The following is an 18,490-nucleotide window of genomic DNA, read 5'->3' as shown; positions in this document are numbered from 1 at the left end:
TTCACCCAGCACTGCGAAGCTGATGCTTTATAAAGTTCACAGATTGTTTGCACTGAGGCGAACGGGTCTTTCACAGAGAGCTTAGGAGTGGCTGGGAGACCAAGTGCCGGCGTGGTGCGTGGGCACACGGTGTGGCCTCGTCCAGCTCTCTGGGTCCTGGGGAGCACCACATCCTACACATCCATGTGTCTGCACATCACCAGGGAGCTTGTCACTTTGCAGTCTCCTCCTAGTTCCTGGGTGACACCCGGTGCTGCCGGTCTGAGGACCACACTGTGGGCACCATGTAGGAGGCAGAGCACCACGTGGAACCCGAGAGCCAGGAGCCACAGCTGAGGACTGGAACCCAGCATCTGTGGTCCTTCTGGCCCTCCTCACACACAACCTGCCAGGCCGTCGATGCCCTGGGCTAGTGCAGGCCCTGGTGTGCAGCCAGTTCCAGTCTTATGCACTGTTGGCCGGTATCTGTGGCACGCCTGCTATGGCCTGATACCTGGATAGGCTGTGCTAGAGGCCCCACGAGGTTCTCCCTTCAGAGTGGGCAGGGACTGGGTGTAATCACGAGCTAAGCGAATGGAAACCAAAGGCACCCAGAAGACCTCAGATGCTGCACTGCTGCAGATGTGCACTCTCCAATGTCCAGAGCCGGGCAGACCCCAACAGCCTGGGACGGCGGTTGAAATGCCTTTGTCTTGGACTGGGGTCCCCAGACCCAGACAGACCCTGAAATGAGGTAAGTGAAAATCATTTATTTGGAAACTTCAGGGAACCAGCAGGGGAATGGAAGAGTGAGAAAGAGGCAGGAAGCGGCTCAGAAAGCTCTCTGAGGAATTCTGTGGCCAGTTTATCTCAAGAGAGGCCGAGGGAGTTGGGGTATTGATGCCCAACTCCCGCGCTGGTTGTAGGGATTAGGGACAAGGGGAGGAGAGGCCATTCTTCACAAGTGCATCCTGCTGAGGATGTTGGCATAGCAGCCTGAGGAGCTGGGGAAGGCTATGGGGCAGGGGGATACAGATGCTGGCAGTTGGAAATAGCAGGTTTTTGAAGAAACTATGTAGGTCCGAGGGCAGGGGCAGGGCTAGGATGGCCATCTTAAAACAGCAGCAAGACTGAGCTGGAATTAGCCACTACTTCAGCCTCTTCAGCCCAGCTGCTGTCGATGCCGTCTCCTCTCTGAATTAATTAACCTCTAGGCTTGTAGCCCAGAAGGACACTCCCTAATTTTAAAGGCGCTTTCTGTTCTCTTTGGGGTGGCACTCGACAACTTCCCTCGGTGGCACCAGTGTAAGAAAGCCAGACGGTCCCCTCTGAAGAGACCATCCAGGGGGCTACTCTTCAAAAGTGCAGGGACCAGGCTGCCCATCTGGGGCCCAATGCCAGGGGAGACTGATCAGGTGAACACCCTTCAAGCTGCTTTGCGGCATCCTGGGGACTGCCAAGCTCCCACTCACAGCGGAAGGAGGGCCCTTTGTGGACTGGGTCAGCTGGGCCCAAGAGGATTCGATAATTACAGGCATGGTTGAAAATTGTTACAACATGAAACTTTGGTAACCGTTACTTACTATTCTGCATTTTCAACTGTTTTAGGGGCCTATTTGTCCTTTTCCTGGCTCTTGGTTTTCTTGGGAACTCTGGGGTATGTAGGATCATGTTAACATAGCTGCACTATGAAGAAAAAAATACTTTTCCAAGACCACGTGGGCAGAGTGGAGAGAGAAGGAAGCAAACAGGAACTGTCTGCTAATGAATGTGAGTTTCCATGATTGACCCCAGTCCACGTCCAGCCCACCCCTCTCCTCCCTCCCACCATTCAGCCTATGCTCCAAGCGCTCAGAGCTCCTCAGGCTTTGCAGAAGACCCGAGGCCTTCCCAGAGGAAGGCCCCGTTTACAGGTGCTTCCTGCAGATCCCTTCCACCTCTTCCCCGACATGCCTCCATTATCCTATAGACCCCTCTTACAACACCTCCTCCCTCAGTGCAGGATTAGTTCCTTCTTTCTTGATCCAGTTCAAAATTCAGAAGTAGCAGGTGCCAAGTTACATCCTAACATCTGTCCATACATCTTTCTCACCCTCATTTCCTGGGTGTTCCTCTAGGTCAGGAGTCCCATCCTTCCCCTCTCTGTGTGCCAACTGCCAACACTGGGTCTTGAACCCAGAAAGAATCAACAACTCAGCCCTGTGTCATGGAGGGAGGGAGGGAGAGAGGGAGGGAGGATGAGGAGTAAGAGCACTCTTATTTGAAAGTATATTTTATTTCTAACACTTTGTTAGAGATTTAGTGTTAGTATTACTAATGATTAGTGTGGAATCTTTTTATGATATAGAAAATAATATTTTCATTTTAGAAAAAAGTAAAACCTTCCCCAGTTGATGGCAGTTTGTAGTGTTTTAAGTGGCAGCCCGCTGCGCCAGCCAAGACTTGGGAACATGAATCCCTGGTCACTGAGCCTACTAAGGTTTTAACTCAGTTTCTCATCTTTGGGGAATCCGTGCTCCTGCACAGTCCTCCCCTCGTGGAGTGGCCCGGATTCTTCAGTCTCGGTTTGCAGGTTCAGGTGGGACCGTGCCCGCCGCTGCCCTCACACAGGATGTTTTCCACAGTCAGGATGTGCAGGACGGCGTCTTTTGCATTCTTTTCCTTTTCCTCCCCAAAGTGTTTTTGTAGGCCTGCCGGATGCCACAGAAATGCGACCTGGGCAAAATGTGTGTCACTTCTTTACTTGACCAGTGTCCATGACTCTGAGCCCAGAGAGGAAGTAATAAACACGTCCTGGTGCTGGGCCAGCATGTTCCAGCCAGTCAGAGAAGCAAGGCAGAGGGCACAGGATCTAACACCCAGGATGGCGCGGCCGTGCTGGGCAATGCCACTCACTCCACACGGGCGCCGACTAGCAGTCTCCAGCTAAGGAGAAGCAAGTAGCCATGGCCTTCCTTCATGTGCTATGTGATCATTGCAAAAGCATTCAAAAGCCTCTCATTTCTGCTTCACCAGGACACCTGCTGCCTTGCGGGCCTGACACAGGGAGAACCTGGAACCTGCTGCTGTCTTCCTTCTGCAGCCCAGGGCCCGAGGAGACTCAAGCATATGCCAACCTGGCTTCAGTTCAGTTACTTGGAATGTAAGTAGGACGGGATGCTAATTTCAGCCTGTCAGGTTCAAGTCTGAGGGTGCATATTTCTCATGCAATTAGAGGCCTGGGCCGTGGCAATGAAGTACAGTGTTGACATTAATTGGTGCTTACTGTTTGCTGGACACCACTCTACACAGATCAACTTACTAAGCCCATACAACAAACTTAGGAAGTATAATATTGCTAGGTCTACTTGATAGATGAGGCAGCTGAGACAGGAGAGGTGATGTGCCTTGCCTCAGGCCACAGAGCTGCTATCTGGCTGAGTCAGGAGTGAGACAGGTGGGCTGACTCCAGCCCATGCTCTCAGTCACCAGTGGTGATGTGTGGACTCCTCGCAGTACAGTGAGTTCATGCGCGGGGTGGATTCGTCCAGTGTTCAGGCTGTGGCGATGGACAGGAACACTGTGTAGGCCATGTCACGTGCCAGGCTGCTGTCATACACGGGCACCCCTGTCCAGTGATGGACATTGCTCTTTGGAGCTCTGCTTCAGCCAGTTGGCTGCCTCCCTCGGGTTCACGTATGGAAACCTCTTTTCACGCGCCATTCAGAATCATCTTCCACTTGGGGCATTTAGCAAGGAGCCAGGATCGTTCAGTATCTTATATGGCCAGGCCTTGGCATATGCTTCCTGGATGTCCACCGCATGCTCCCCTCTCTGTCACCTGTCGCCTGTTAGGTAGGACAGCTGTGGTGGCTCTGGAGTAGTCCATCCTTTTCCTGTTATAGACACACAGAGCTTGTGCACGTACGATGTAGAATAGATGTTGTGGTTCTTCTTCAGTCGCATCCCCTAGGACCACACAGAGACTCGATCTAACGAGAGTGTCCAGAGAGGGTCCAGCCTTCCAGGGTTTAGTTAACCACACCATGAATTCTCCCCCATTCTGTCGGCCACAAGTGAATTCAGATGAACGTGGTGGGATTTCTTTCCTCTTAAAGCTCAGAAACTCATGGAGGACAAACAGAAGTGAATTCACAGATCACAACTTGGAGAAGCTGAAACGTCATGGGGCGCAAGCCTGCGCTGGGGGAGAGGACAGGGTGACACACCTTGCCTGAGGACACTGGGAAGACTCACGCAGGAGGAAAGGTTCCAGGAAAGGAGGAAGAGCCAGTCAGGGGGTCCCTGAGGACAGCACAGTGTGTTCAGGGAAGAGCGCAAGATGCCCAGGAGACAGAAGGCAGGAGGTGGAGGAGCCTGGGCAGGGGAGGGGGAGCCGAGGGCAACCTGGGCATTCCACCCTGTCCTGCAGGCAGCAGGCAAGGCCACAGAGGACTTCGTGTGAGGAAGCGGGATGGCACCTGCATTTTTAGGAAGAAGACTGGTAACTACGGAGCCAATGGCACGGAGGACACCCACTCCCCCCTCGCTGGTCTCTCCAGCGGGCAGGGCCATCACGTTGATGCTGCTGCTCTGTTGTTAGTCCAGGTTCACCAAGCTGTGCCGTATGTCAGTCGTGTGCGAGGTGTCTGCTATGAACTTTTGGAGAAGGACCCTCAGGAGCTACAAGAAGTCACTTCTGACGTCTGAGAGGTATCGTTGAAATCTTCTCATTTGAGAAAAACAAAAGGACCCGTGTGTTTTCGCTGTGTTTAGGACATAACATAAAAACAGGCTGCTTCTTGCTTATGACTTTGCTTCAGCACAGGCAGGGCATGTCCCAGAGTGATGGAGAGCCAAACGTGACCTTCACCAGGCAGAAAGGTGCACCTCAAGGGCAACGCTTCTCTGGCTGCCCCAGAAGCACAGCCTCTGCCCTGCAGTCCTTTCACTTGAACTCTATTTAATAGATGTGCTCTTGGTACAAGCACGCACTTGGAGATGGTCTGTGAGTCATTACGTGGCCTCCCAGGGCGACACAAACACTACACAGCCATTAAACGCAGCTTTGTTTAAACTTGGGCAAAAAAAGATCTCTGAGCTAATTTGGGGGCTAGAGAAAATAAGGATTTTGCTTTTTGTTTTATAGATGCAATTTTCCTGTGCCGGGTGACACAGATGGAAAAATCAAGATGCTGCTATCGAGCTGTTGGAAACAGTGCTCACCCAGATGGGCCCTGATTGCAAAGACAAGCCTGCCTGGTCAGGCTCAGTGGGCAGCCTGCAGTTCCTGCCTCTGGCTTCATGCAAGCACAGAGGGTGAGGCCCAGGCCTGCAAACGCAACTTGCATGTCTCCGGCCGACCCCACCCCACCCCACAGCCGTCTCTGGACGATGACTGCGTGCTTTAAGCAGACCTCCCTGAACGATCAAACCAGGGGATTTTTCTGGAAGCCAGGCAGCAAGAGAGGGGTCTCACAACAAGCGCCAAGCTGTACATTTCAGCAGTTGGGCAAGACTTTTCTGTATTTCTGAAACCTTTTAAATCCCAGCAGTGAAATGAATTGCTACTTTGAACCCCGGAACACAACTGAAACTTTTGCTTGGGTGTCAAAGAGAAAAAATTCGAATGAAGTCTGTTTTTAGATGAGACCAGGGCAGGATGAGAGAGATGCTCCTGGGACCAGGGCTCACTCAGGTCCTATGTGTCTCATCATGAAGACACCTGGTGCCTCTGGTACTCCATGGCCCATTATCTCCCCATGACCCACACTCTCCACACAGAAGGTGGTGGGGTGTTCAGGGAAGAGATTCTGCCTCTCTCTTTGTTGCAATTCCTGCCCCATAGGTGTCTGGGACACCATACTGGACTTCTGCCTTCACGCCCACCTCTCCATGTACCTCAGTAACTTCCTGTTTCTTTTTGAAAAAGCTGGATAGAAACACTCACCAGGTACGACTTGCCTATTGAATTTGGTCTTTAGGGATATTGCTCCACAGTTTTTTCTTTATAAAGTATAATAAATTTAATTAAATTAAGCAGGTATTAGCTTCTCAGACAATCAGATTTATTCTTGGGACATCTGAGCTGTACAAGGACATTTGAAGCTGGGCATGGTGGCACACTCCTGTAATCCCAGCGGCTCCAAGTACAAAGCTAGCCTCAGCAACTTAGCAAGGCCCTAAGCAACTCAGCCAGACCCTGTCTCTAAATAACATATTAAAAGGGGTTGGGATGTGATTCAGTGGTTAAGTGCCTCTGGGCTCAATCCCTGGTACAAAAAATAATAAAAAAAAATTTAAAAAGTAGTAACATAGAAGGACATTTGAATGGCAAGACTGCAGGCCTTAGAAATAAATGAGACAGGGTAATATTTCGGAGTAAAGGAGGCTGCCTGACATTTGTGGATGAGTCCATTAGCCTGGTCCTAACCTGATCAAAGAACGTCAGCCGGAAGGGAGGTGTTCCTGGGTAATGCTGTTGTTTTTGAGGACAGAAAACAGACCCAGAGAAATGAAATGACCTGGTCAGCTGCAGAGACCTCTGCTTGTCCTTCACTAGTGCTTCTGCCCTCTGTCCATGACCTGGGCATGTGGCCCAGGCTGTGTTCCAGCCTCCCTCGTGTGGATGCGACACACTCAGCCCGTGGGGTGAAACCCAAGGTCAGGAGGAGTCCTTCTCTCCTGTCCCCTTCCTGCCACTGAGATTCTGATTTGATGGGTGGCGACAGTACCCTCCTGGACCCTGAGTTGGAAGCCACTTGCCCTGCGTGTCCTCAGGGACGGCGGCACACCAAGACAGGAGCCTGCCCTGGAATGTGCAGCTCTGGACAGACTGCCGCTTGGACATTCTGTGTGAGGGAAATAGATGCCTGTTTCTGTTTAACTCACTGCTGTTTGCAATTTTTTCTGTTACTCTCTGCCAAACCTAGCCTACCTGGCCATACCAATCATCTAGAAAATTATTAAATTGATTAGTAATAGCTCTCTGGAGGAGGTCAGGATGGGTGATAGGTAAGGCATGATTCTGAGTCTATCCCTTTAAAAGTTCTGAGTCTATCCCTTTAAACCTTCTACGTTGGGGGATCCCGAGGAATGATCTACAAATAGCTACAGCAGAATTGCCCTGGCAGATGGTCCCATAAATTCAGATTCCTGGGCCCCTTTTCCTGGAGATTTTGATTAAGTGGTCATTCTATGGGGCCCAAGACACTGCTTAAAATCCCCCTATGTAATCCTGGTATACAGTTATATTTGGCAATTATTTGATGGATAACTGTTCTCTGCTGATTGTTGAGGCGATTAGAACCACCAGAAAATTTTGTTTGCAGGGTGAAAAGCAAACATGATTGAATTCTGAAATAAATCCCACTCCTCTTTCTGTGTTTGTGGGTTCTGCCTTCATGTATTTAACCAACTGTGGATAAATGTTTGGAAAAAACTTTTGCCTATATTGAATATGTGCAGATGTTTAAAGATTATTATTCCCTAAACAATATAGGATGATAACTATTCCACCGCATTTGGTTTCGTACGTCATACGAGAGGGTTCAGAACACACAGGAAGGTGTGTGAGGATTTTAGGGGATGCTGTACCATTTTACACAGGGACATGACAGTCTGCGGAGTTCAGTCTCCTCAGGCCTGGGGACCTTCCCCAAGGAAGCCCAGGGAACTGGTATCCTCAGGTAACTTGGTCCCTCTTCTTCCTGCACCCACTGACAGCACGTGAATGTGGCCACCAGCCCACTCTCAGGCCAGCCTCGGCTGAGATGCCCCACAGCAATGTGACTGCATGTGGTGGTCTGTGTGTTGGTGGCCTTGTTTTGGATTTTTAAATTTCAGTTTTCCTGGGAGGTAAGTCCCCTCCAATATGCATTGCTACACATTAGTGAATCATAAATGTGTCTATGACAAAAAGAACTGCCGTGTAAGAGCTCTTTTGAAAGGTTCCAGGGTCTCAATCTCAGCGGTGGAAGTTTCTGGTCCTTGCAAAGATCTACAAGGTCAGCAGAGACCGTCAAGCAGCTGCTGGCTGAGGTGGCCCAAGAACACACAGCAGCAACCGTGCCAGTCAGGGAAAGCAGCACTGGAAGGCAGAGGGTGGCAGGTGCAGGACATTCCCAATGCATGGAGGCCTCATACTAAGCCGCAAGTCCACACCAGGGAAACCCTGTCCAGGTCATCTCGCGAGTGGGCTGCTCCCCTCCAGGGAGGCTAGAGGAGGGCCCTCCACCAGGGGCAAGCCCAGGACTCAGGGGCTTCCCACAACTCTCAGCAGAAACAAAACAGAATGGCACCAAAGATGCATTTTTAAGACAAAATTTGAAAATGAATTTTAAGGATATCAAAGATGTAACTCCAACTTGGTCACTAACTGGCCCAGTCAAGGTGTGGGTAAGTCACAGAATCCTTCTGTTTTTAAAATTTTATCTTGTGCAGAATCAAGGCATTGAACTCGATGAACTATGAAATTCCTTTTAAAAGCTGGATGATTTTGTATTTATCTAATAGCTAATTACATGCAAGTGAATTAAATGAAAACTTCTGTCAATTATCTATTTGCTTTTAATGGTATAAAAACCCTAAATCCCAATATAAACTCATCAGAGAGACACATTTTGTGTGTGCATGCAGGTGCATGCACCTAAATTTCTAGAAACTTCTTCTTCACTTAATCCCCACAAACTCTGATGGCATTCTCTTGTCCCTGCTGAAACATTCCACTTATGCAAATATTTAGGCTAGATCTTTTAAACATCCACAGAAGTTTATTTCACTCTCCCAAGTGACATCATCCAGAGGGCTCAAAGCATGCTGAGCCAGGCCTCACAACACGAGAGCTTCTGGCTGTCAGGAGCAGGTAGACCCTGAGGCCCAGTCCTGTGCTTATGGATGGTCTCCCAGGTTAAGTGGAGTCGCTACCAAAATGGAATAAAGCTCTTTTATGGGCCGCTGCTACCACAGCAATCTGAGTCTGTCCTTGCACCCTGTCCATCATGACCCTCCTCCTTCCTCAGGTGATGGACTGGCACAGAAATCCTCACTTCCTGAACTGTCTGAGGTTCAACCCAGAGGCCACTGTCTCTGCAAAAGGTTTGAAAGAGAAACGGAAACCAAGAAGTCCCAGGACAAAGTGGAGATCATGAAGGATTCAGGGAAATGGAAAGGAAAGCCAACTTACTTCATCCACGTGCCCGACAGCGCCATAGATCCTGGCCAGTTGTCCGATGAGGCAGGGGAACCTCTCCCCAATCTCCTTCAACCTTGGAAGGAAGCTGTCCAGCGCCGCTGGCTCGTAGCCTGCAATCTCTGTGAGGATGTTTAGGATGACGTCACTGTGGGTTGCATCCTCCAGATGCCTGATTAGGAAAGGAACACACTTCTGAACCACCTACAAAGAGAGAGGAGAGGAGGGAAGAATGGAGAAATGGAGAAAAGCAGTGAAGCAGAATCGATTTCCAAAGCCAGTATGTCGAGTATTAAAGCTGCACTAAGCACACCTGCGATGATCACCCTCGACGGGACATAAGCAAATCTCTGGACCTTGGAATCTACAATTCACAATAGAATCTTCAGGGCTATTGGTTGCTTCCTCTTTTAATCTGTGCCCTGTGTTGCAGAGAGCAGTTTATAAAATGCTGAGATGCTGCTACTCGTAAATCTAGTTTTGATGTGTTGTATCCGAGGAAAGTTGCATCCCCTGCGACAACCCTGGGACCTGCGATTCGGAGGACTTAACATAAGTGCGTAAGGGGTCCTGGGTGACTTTACTCAAAGGCTTCAAACTGGCAAAAGATTACTTAGAAATGTTTAGTAATAAAGGAAAGAGCTCCCATATTTTCTTTAGTTTTCCATTTTGAAACAAGAACAAGAAGATAAAATTATTAAAGCAAAATGATTTTCACCATATTGCCACTGCCTTTCCTTGATTCTCAGTGCTTTTATGAATATGAAGATGAAATCATTCATTTTAGAAAATGTGACTTTTTTTTTTTTTTTTTTTGGTACCAGGAATTGAACACTCAGGGTGCTTAACCACTGAACCACATCCTCAACCTTTTTTATTTTTAATTTAGAGACAGGGTCTCACTAAGTTGCTTAAGGCCTTGCTAAATGGCTAAGGCTGGCCTTGAACTTGGAATCCTCCTGCCTCGGCCTCCTGGTTGCTGGGATTTCAGGTGTGGCCACCATGCCTGGCTCTCCCTTCATTTCTTAAAGTCCTTCTCCTTGACCTTGCTATCAAGATAGAATCTTCACATGCCTTTTCTGAAGTGATTCCTCTCCGGCTTTTCACTGAACTCCCTGCCTATGGGTCCTCCCTCCCTCCCACAACCTGCTCCCATCACAGATCACCATCGTGCTGAACTGTCAAGGCGGCTCTCGGGACCTGCTGGGCTTGCTCTTGTGTTGGGTTTTACCCCTGTGGCTTGCTGCACCTGGAATGCTTGTTTGTATTTACTAGATCAACTCCTGATCATTGTCAAGGCCTCAGATTAGCCGCTGCTTCCTCAGAAGCTCTGCTCTTGCCCCGTCAGTCTAGGGCCCTGCAGAGGCTCTGCTGTGCCCTCTGGGGCTCTGCATAGGTCCTTCCTGCGCTCCCTCTTACTGCAGGTCTAGACTGCTAGCCAGGTCCACCAGTGGTACCCATGCCCAGGGCACAGCCTGGCTGGAAAGTGGGTTATTAAATATTTGAGGGAAAAAAAAAAATCAAAGGCAGGCAAATCTAAATGATTTTGAAGGGTAGTACTAAATAAAATATCACTCCCATCCCAGAGTTGCTGAGTGGTCAATTAAACACAATTGCTGTCATGAGTCACATATAACATTGCAGGGACATTAAAAGATGGTTCTTGGATAAGCAGGACTGTGTGTAGATGGAAACTTCCTGACACATCCAGCCCTTGGGGGAAAGGACAAGCCTAGTTCCTGGTGAATGGCACATATGAGCACTCAGTCCCCCAAGACAGTCAGCCTGTGCATCCGGGAGGGCCTGTGTCCTGCTGAGACACCAAGAGAGGCCCCGGGCACATAAGGCATGAGTGTCAGCCAGCTGCTCCAGGTCAGGCAACATCCCTAAGCAAGGCTTCCAGAAACGGAAAATGCTCGCACATTTCCTGCCCACTCCCATAAAGCTCTGTTTCCCATCCCTCACTCTGCAGGTCCTGTTCTGGAACACCAGGCCTCTGAGACGTGTGCTTCTAATCACACCAATTTTATTTTAAAATTTACACTTCAGCCATCTATCGCACACCACACAGAGCGGGATGTATCTGTTGCCTCACAGAAAAAGACAAAGAAAGGAAAGAAGGAAGGAAAGGGCACATAGATACGCCTGGGCACAGAAGAGAAGCGCCGAGTTTTATAAACAAAGCAATAACAATTTACCAAAAAACAGAAGTTCATTATTTTGCTTTGAATTCCTAATAGTCCAACCTTGACTAAGATGGTGGTAAAAAAAATGATGCTTCTTGAAGTTCATCGCACACCTGAAAGAAAGGTGCTGCTTTGGGCTTTAGACAGATTATTCCTGGATCAGGAGGACTTTATTTTCCAAAATCAGTGCTGCCTCAGGGGAGCTGGCTGCATGCAGCAAAGAAAGTCCAGTCTGCTGCGGGCAGAGCCACCACTGAGGACCGATGGCTGCAAGTGACAGCAAGTGGCTGGCATGCCACAGGCCCTTCCAGGATCACAGAAGGATCCAAGCTGGCCTCCTGCCCCGTCTCTGCCTTCCGTTCAGCCTGCTCAGTGCCACCAGAGGACCCATCCCCAAACCCCAATCTGATCACATGGTCTCCCTGAGAGACTCAAAGCTCCCTCATGGCCCCGGTTGGGCCTGGCAAGGTCACGGCCCTCCAGCACCTTCCCAGCGGGCACTCGTTCTGCCTTTTCCCTAGGCCCTGCTGCACGGCACTGCCACCACGGTGGTTGAACAGAGAGGCGTCTCACACTTGCAAATTCCGCCTTCCCTCTGGCCTCCCCTTCCACACCAGGACCAGGGCTAGACTCCTGCTGCAGGCGCTTGTCGCTGGCCCAAATGCTTCACAAACCCACCAGTAACCATCGGGCTGTTAGATCTGAAGTTCCACCGGGGGGCTCTGTGGAGGGGATGGAAGCGCCGACCCTCAGCCTCCCTCCTGCCTCACCCCTGCCCCTCTCTTCCTGCTCCTGTCTTTTTGCACATCCTGGCCCACACATGGAGGTCACCTAAGCCACTCCTCGGGGACACAAGGTCACACTGCCAGCTTGGCTTGTCCTCTAAAGACCCTCTGGACAGGCCTGAGTGCCCAGGCCTGTACAACCCATGGAAGCAGATCTATGTTGTCCAGGAACAGTCCAAGGCCCCAGTCACCTGTGTGTCAGTCAGTGCTGCCTCCATGGGACCAAAATACCTGATGTGAACGACTTGAAGGAGAAAAACTGATTAGGATTCATGGTTTCAGGGGTCTCAGGCCATGCTGGGTGGCTCCACTGCCGTGGACCTGAGGTATGGCAGAGCATCATGGTGGAAGGGTGTGGGGAGGACAGCTGGGAAGAAGGAGGAAAGGAGGAGAGAGAGAAGGGGCCAGGGACAAGTCCGCAGGGCATGTCCCCAGCCACCTACTTCCTAACTAGGTCCTGCCTCCTAAAATTTCTACCACCTCCAATAATGTCGTCAAAGTATCGATCCATCCATGGATTCATCCACCCATGGGTGAGAGCCCTCAGGATCCAGTCACTGCCCAAAGCCCCACCTCTGAAACTTTGCTGCACTAGGGACAAGCCTTCAACCCATGCGCCTTGGGGGACATTCCAGATTCCCACGGTGACATCTGGGCTGTTTCAATCAGGGAGTGGGTAGGGAAGGGGCCTGAGAAGGGGGCAGACAGAGCCCTCCACAGCAGGGGAGGGGCCCGGCTGGATGCTCTGCTCCTTGCCCGGCCCGCTCTTCTGTCCTCCCACCCCAGGCTGTTCACGAGCTTGGTGTGCTGTCACTGCGTTGAAATTTTGGGGATTCATCTCACCAGGCCATGGGCACCTTAAGGACAGGGTCCTCCGAAGATCTTGCCATAACTTAATTGGCAGCAGATGGCATTTAAATTCCCGTGTGCAGGATAAAAGGGAGGCCTGTGGCCTGCACATGCGCGGTGACTCTTACATTGGCCCCGAGGCCAAACTTCCTCTTTCAGCTTGGCTGGCATTAAGGTCACTAATCTCAAGAAGTCTACAAAATGATGGCCACCCTTTCCTTTATTACTCATTTCCTCCACACTGAAAAACATGTCTTCGACAGCCGCGGCTCTGCTCCAAGGTTGAGCGGTCTGTGTTCCGTGGCGCCCCTTCTCGGCGTTCTGTGAATGACTTCTCACTTTAAATCAACACCCAGACCCATCTCCGAGCACCATCAGCTTGGCAGGCCTGTCAGGAGCTGTAGGGTTAGGCATGCGAGGAGGAAAGGTCTTCGCTGCCCAGAGAATCCTGGGAGCGACTCTGGTGCGGGGAGTGACCGTAGAGCAGTGCCTCTAGGTTTGAGCACCCCTGCACGGAGGGCTGCCCTGCCCTTTCTGTCCCTCATCTCTCTGTGCCTTGGGCAGAGGTTCATGTCTGAGGATAACTGAGGTGCATATACACGCTGCTAGATTCTGTGCCTTGGGGCAGTCAGACTACAGCAGGGCTGGGACAGCCAAGAAGACAGCGTCCATTCTCATAAGGCCACTCGGAAAACTGACCACCCAGACTTTTCCTAGAAGTGGATCCTGAGGACTCTCTAGAGGTATCAACCATGAGTCATCAGACGGGAAGCCTCTCTTCATCTGGGAAGAATAGTTTGTTTTTTTTTTAATATATTTTTTAGTTGTAGGTGACACAATACCTTTATTTTTACATGGTGCTGAGGATCAAACCCAGGGCCTCACACATGCTAGGTGAGCCCTTTACCACTGAGCCCCAGCCCCAGCCCCCAAGAAGAGTTTTTTGGAAAGAAAGGTGCCCAGAGGCCATGATGAAGGATGGGCCCACCTGCCCAGCTAGCCCCAGCCCAGAGTTCAGCAGCTTATGTAGAGAAGAGCTTTTGAAGGTCTACTGTTGACCCTCCAGACCTGGAGAGTCACCTTGTCCCTGTCAGAGGGTGGGTGGTGTGAAGGGTCAGGAAGCAGGAACCACCGTGTGTATTTAAATTCCCGTGTGCCGGCCTGCTCAGGTACCTCTGGGCTAGTCAGTGATCCCTCATGCAGAAACCAACGTTCCATTTAATTACAGTCTCACAGGACCAAAGCCCTCCCTGTTCAGCTGCTTATTTCATCTCAAGTAAAATTGATTAGACTTAAGTTGAGAGCTGCAGTCTGCATTTCCTTCTTTTCTTTTTCTTTTCTTTTTGAAACACTGAACCCAGGGATGCTCCACCACTGAGCTACCTTTCCAGTTCTGTTTTTGGGTTTTATTTTGAGACAGGGTCTTGCTACATTGCTGAGGGCCTTGCTAAGTGGCTGAGTCCAGCCTGGAACTTGTGATCCTCCTGCTTCAGCTTCCTGCTGGTTGGGACTCCAGGGGTGGCCACTGTGCCGGCTGCAGTCTGCCTTTCTGATTATTGCCACTCACTCACTTTCCTCTCTCAACAAGCCATGACTCCACATTCCTCCTGTGCCCTTGCCGGATGTCTAATTAAGGACAGCGGGGAGAGGAGCCGACTCAGCCACCTCTGCTGTGGCAGCGTGGGCCCGAGAGCTCAGAAGAGCTGAGGGGCAGGTGAGGGCCCACAGGGACCAGGGGGCAGTCATTTCCCCTTTGCAACTCTCTGCACAGTCAGGATGCTGAACGGCAGAGTCCACACACGTCACTGCAGGTGCCCCTTAACCCTGGCCTCCTGGCCTTGGGACTCAGGCTCAGCACCCACAGCACCCACCCACGTCTGCACTCCCCTCTTCTCTTGCTGTCAGTACTCCCCCTTCTATCCTCTAGCCCACCCTCTGGTTGTCACGTCCCTGCACCTTCTACTATGTTCTCTGGAACACCCATTTGCTCCACACGTCACAGCCTGACCACCTCCAATTTTTAGTGTCAAAAGATTTCATTGGTAGCTTGGCCTCACCTCTCTGACTCTGAGAAAGTTACCTAACTAGCCTCAGACTCAGCCTGTCTGTATGGTGTGGTTTGGAGGAGCACAGTCTGACTGGAGGGAGACATGGATTCACCCAGATAAAGACCGTCGGGCTGATAAGGCTGAGGCGCCTGTGAAAAGACACCTCGCCAAGCCACTCCTTGTCTCCACCACTGTTCGTCATCTCTCCAAACTCTGGCTTGTCCATGTATAAAATGAAAAGCTTGTTGTGGGGAATGGATGAGGTCATGTCTGCGACCCACCCACACAGGGCCTGGCACATGGCGTGAGATCAGCCACTATCAGTGCCCTTTGTGGGCCACAGCCAGCGCTGGAGAACGACCCCCTCAAGTGGAAGTGGCTCGGTGGCTCCGTCACCTCCCCAGGCCAGGAGAGGAGGGAGCTGAGCCAAAGGGCCTGGCTTCGAGTCCTGGAGCTGTCTCACTGCTCTGGACAGAGGGTCTGCTATGACCAACAGAAAACATGAAGGGAAAAATAACACATCACAGAGTCGTTTGTAGGATTTAACGAGATATTAAGTGTAAATAAAGAGTCCTTGAAAATTGTCATGTTCCCTGCAAATTTAGACACGAATACTACCTCATCCACGGAGCACTAAAGGACTTCTGTGTCCACTGCCAGGGGCTGTACTAGCCCTGGGGACATGGGGATGAGCAGGAGGTTCTCGTGTCCCAAGCACCTGCCTCCAGTGCCCAGAGGAGAGGGGCCAGTGCCAAGAAATTCACGACAGTGTGAGACTCTGCTGTGGTAGGAGCTGAGGGAGAAAAGGAGCCCGAGAAGATTCACGGCACTTCAAAGCTGCCACCTAAAGGACTGGGACAGTCAGGAAAGAGGGTAAGAAACTCGCCGGAGATAGCAGGGCTGTGAGGGCTCAGTAGTTGAGAGTCCATCCAGGACCACTTTTTGGAGGTTGTGAGCACAGGGCTCATAAGCTCTCCCTGGGCCTCTGGGCAGCATCGCATTTGGACAGAAGCTCTTACAGTACCATGAGGGGGGCCCTCTCTCTCGCATCCCACCATATTAGGTGGGTGGCCCCAAGTCCTTTCCCTCCCTCGTCCTTTAAGTGAGCTTCCTTTTGCTTCATTCACCTTCACATCCAGCCTTTACCCCGTGGGAAATAGCTTTAATTATGACATTCTCTTCAGATCCCTCTTGAGCTTCTACTGAACCCACCCTCCAACTGGGGTTGCTCTCTTCCTAGTCCCTGGCTGAAGCTAGAACAGCACACCAGTTGCATCTGTGAAGCCACATTTGGCTTTTTGGTTACTCCTCCCTTCTCCCCATATCACCTGGTCCCCAGGCTCCTCCTGTGTTAGGCAGAATAATGATCCCCCAAGGATACCTGTGTTCCAGTCCCCAGAACCTGCAGGTGCGCTACCTCATGTGGCCAAAGGAGCTCTGTAGACATGAATAAGATGAGGATCTTGAGATGGCAGATTAGCCTGACTTCTCTGTGTGACCACCAGCATCCTCCTAAGAGGGAGGGAGAAGGGAGCGCCAGAGGCAGAGAAGGAGACAGGGTGAGAAAAGCAGAGGTGAGGGGGGATGAGCCATGGAACACCAGCTGCGTCTCAGAGTCAGAAAGGACAAGATTCCCCAGATCTCCAGAGGGAATCAGCCTTGCCGATCCATTTTGCACTTCTGCCTTGCAGAATTCTAAACAGAATAAATGTGTGTGGCTTTAAACCACTAAGTTTGGGTGTTTTATCATGGCATCAGTAGGTGAGGAACACACCTCCCATTGGGGGCCACTCAGTGAGCCTTAGGCGACCAGGGATCCCCCTGCCATGCCTCACCCCACACCACACTGTTCCCTCGACCTTCCTGCCATCCTGGATCCTTTCTGAAGCTGGGGCCTTCACTTGCGCCCTGATCGCATTCCTTGGCTTCCTCCGACGCCCTGTGCTGTCTGGTATTTCCTTGCACACCTTCCATTTCTTCGTTCTTACTGTACTTTTTAACCCTCTTGTTTCGATCTGGCCTTTCTGAATTGGCAGGCCACACTCACAAGGGCCTTTCCTAAACTTCCCTGATATGCTGTCCACAGTAAATGCTGCCTGCACCCGCCCTGCCCCTGACACTGCCCTGGTCGTTTGCTAGTGAGCCCCGTTGCTAAACCCAAGGTCTGGATGCTGAATACAGATGCTCCCATCTTACCCTAGTGTTGACAGTGTTTGCAAGAGGTGGATATTGACCCGAAGGGGAGGGAGCACAGACGCCACCATGATTGACATAGCCTCGGGTTCACCATCCCTCTTCACTAAGCATGCATGTTGGAATCCTCCAGAATCCACTTGCTCCTTCCTGGCAGCCTCTGGTTTCTCTCTGGCTGCCGTCCAGGTCAGGAGGAGCTCAAGGGGTAAAACAGGTAACCCCGGTAACCCCGTTAGGTAACCCCGTTAAACTTGCATGAGAGACGTCCCGCAGGCTATAGGCTTGCACTTGGCTGATTTTCCTCCCCTGTGGTGGTTAGCTGTGCATCCGCACCTGGGCCTCAGATGCCCTGATACTTGCTCACACACTATTTCCGGTGGGCCTGTGAGGCTGTCTGCGGATGGGACGAGCACTTCACTGCGTGTGCGGAGTCAAGCAGATTGCCCTTCCCTGGCGGGAGGGCACCATCCAACTGGTGGGTGAACAGGAAGTGGAGGAAGGGAGATGGCGCTGCCTCCCCGCTTGAGCGGGAACATCGGTGTCCCGCCCACAGACAGGGACTGACACCGTCGGTCCCCAGGGGTTGGTACTGAACGGCGCCTCTGGCTTTCCTAGGTCTCCGTCTCCCAGACAACAGTGGGGACAGCTCAGCCCCCAAACTGCACGAGCCAGTTCCTCACCAAATACACACGGGTGTGTACACGTACGTGTGTGCGTGTGCGCATGTGTGTGTGCACGATCCTAGCTACACAAGTGGTGAAGGCCTTCCCTGCAGAGGGATGTCCGAGCGTGGACGCGAGGCGTCACGGGAACCGCGCGGGTGTGCGGGCCGCGGCGCTGGGACGCCCTCTCACCTCCAGTGGCCTCCTCGCCGCCACGTGCAGGAGCCGCAGGAGGTGGTACTGCTCCGGCTGCTCCAGCTGAGGCATCAAGGCCAGGAGGCCCGTCAGGTGTCGGCGGATCGGCTGGGGCTGCTTGTCACACACGGCAGGCAACACCCTCAACAACATGGCATTTCCTGTTGAGGAGACAGACGGGTAAAGGGAGTGGTGACTTCACTTGCCCACAGCCATAGAAATGCCACATTGCCAATGCAGCTCCTCTGTGCTCACACACTGAACAGCACACCACTTCTGTTAAAAAGAACACACAGCGTCACCAGGCACAGAGGTGCATGCCTGTAATTCCAGCAACTTGGGAGGCTGAGGCAGGAGGATCACAAGTTCAAAGCCAGCCTCAGCAACTTAGGAAGGCCCTAGACAGCCCTGTCTCAAAAATAAA

The 18,490-nt window shown here is 51.4% G+C and overlaps 1 protein-coding gene across 5 annotated transcripts in view; it reads right to left on the bottom strand.

Annotated features, from left to right (window-relative positions):
- Positions 1-18,490, bottom strand: part of VEPH1 (ventricular zone expressed PH domain containing 1) — a 238,800-nt gene that overhangs the window by 145,411 nt on the left and 74,899 nt on the right. Inside the window, exons 5-6 of one of the 5 annotated variants that reach the window (XM_079100395.1) lie at positions 18,064-18,227; positions 9,143-9,352 (exon numbers count right to left, since the gene is read on the bottom strand). In XM_079100395.1, the coding sequence (XP_078956521.1) occupies positions 9,143-9,352; positions 18,064-18,227 (374 nt within the window). Of the gene's footprint in view, positions 1-8,878; positions 9,046-9,142; positions 9,353-18,063; positions 18,228-18,490 lie in introns of those variants that run through there. The other 4 variants (XM_079100392.1, XM_079100391.1, XM_079100394.1 and 1 more) reach the window with 4 other exon arrangements.

Source organism: Sciurus vulgaris, assembly GCF_902686455.1.
Source record: "Sciurus vulgaris genome assembly, chromosome: 10".
Taxonomy (NCBI): Eukaryota; Metazoa; Chordata; class Mammalia; order Rodentia; family Sciuridae; genus Sciurus; species Sciurus vulgaris.
Note: the sequence above shows the minus strand (reverse complement) of the source record. Positions and strands in the feature narration are given on the sequence as shown.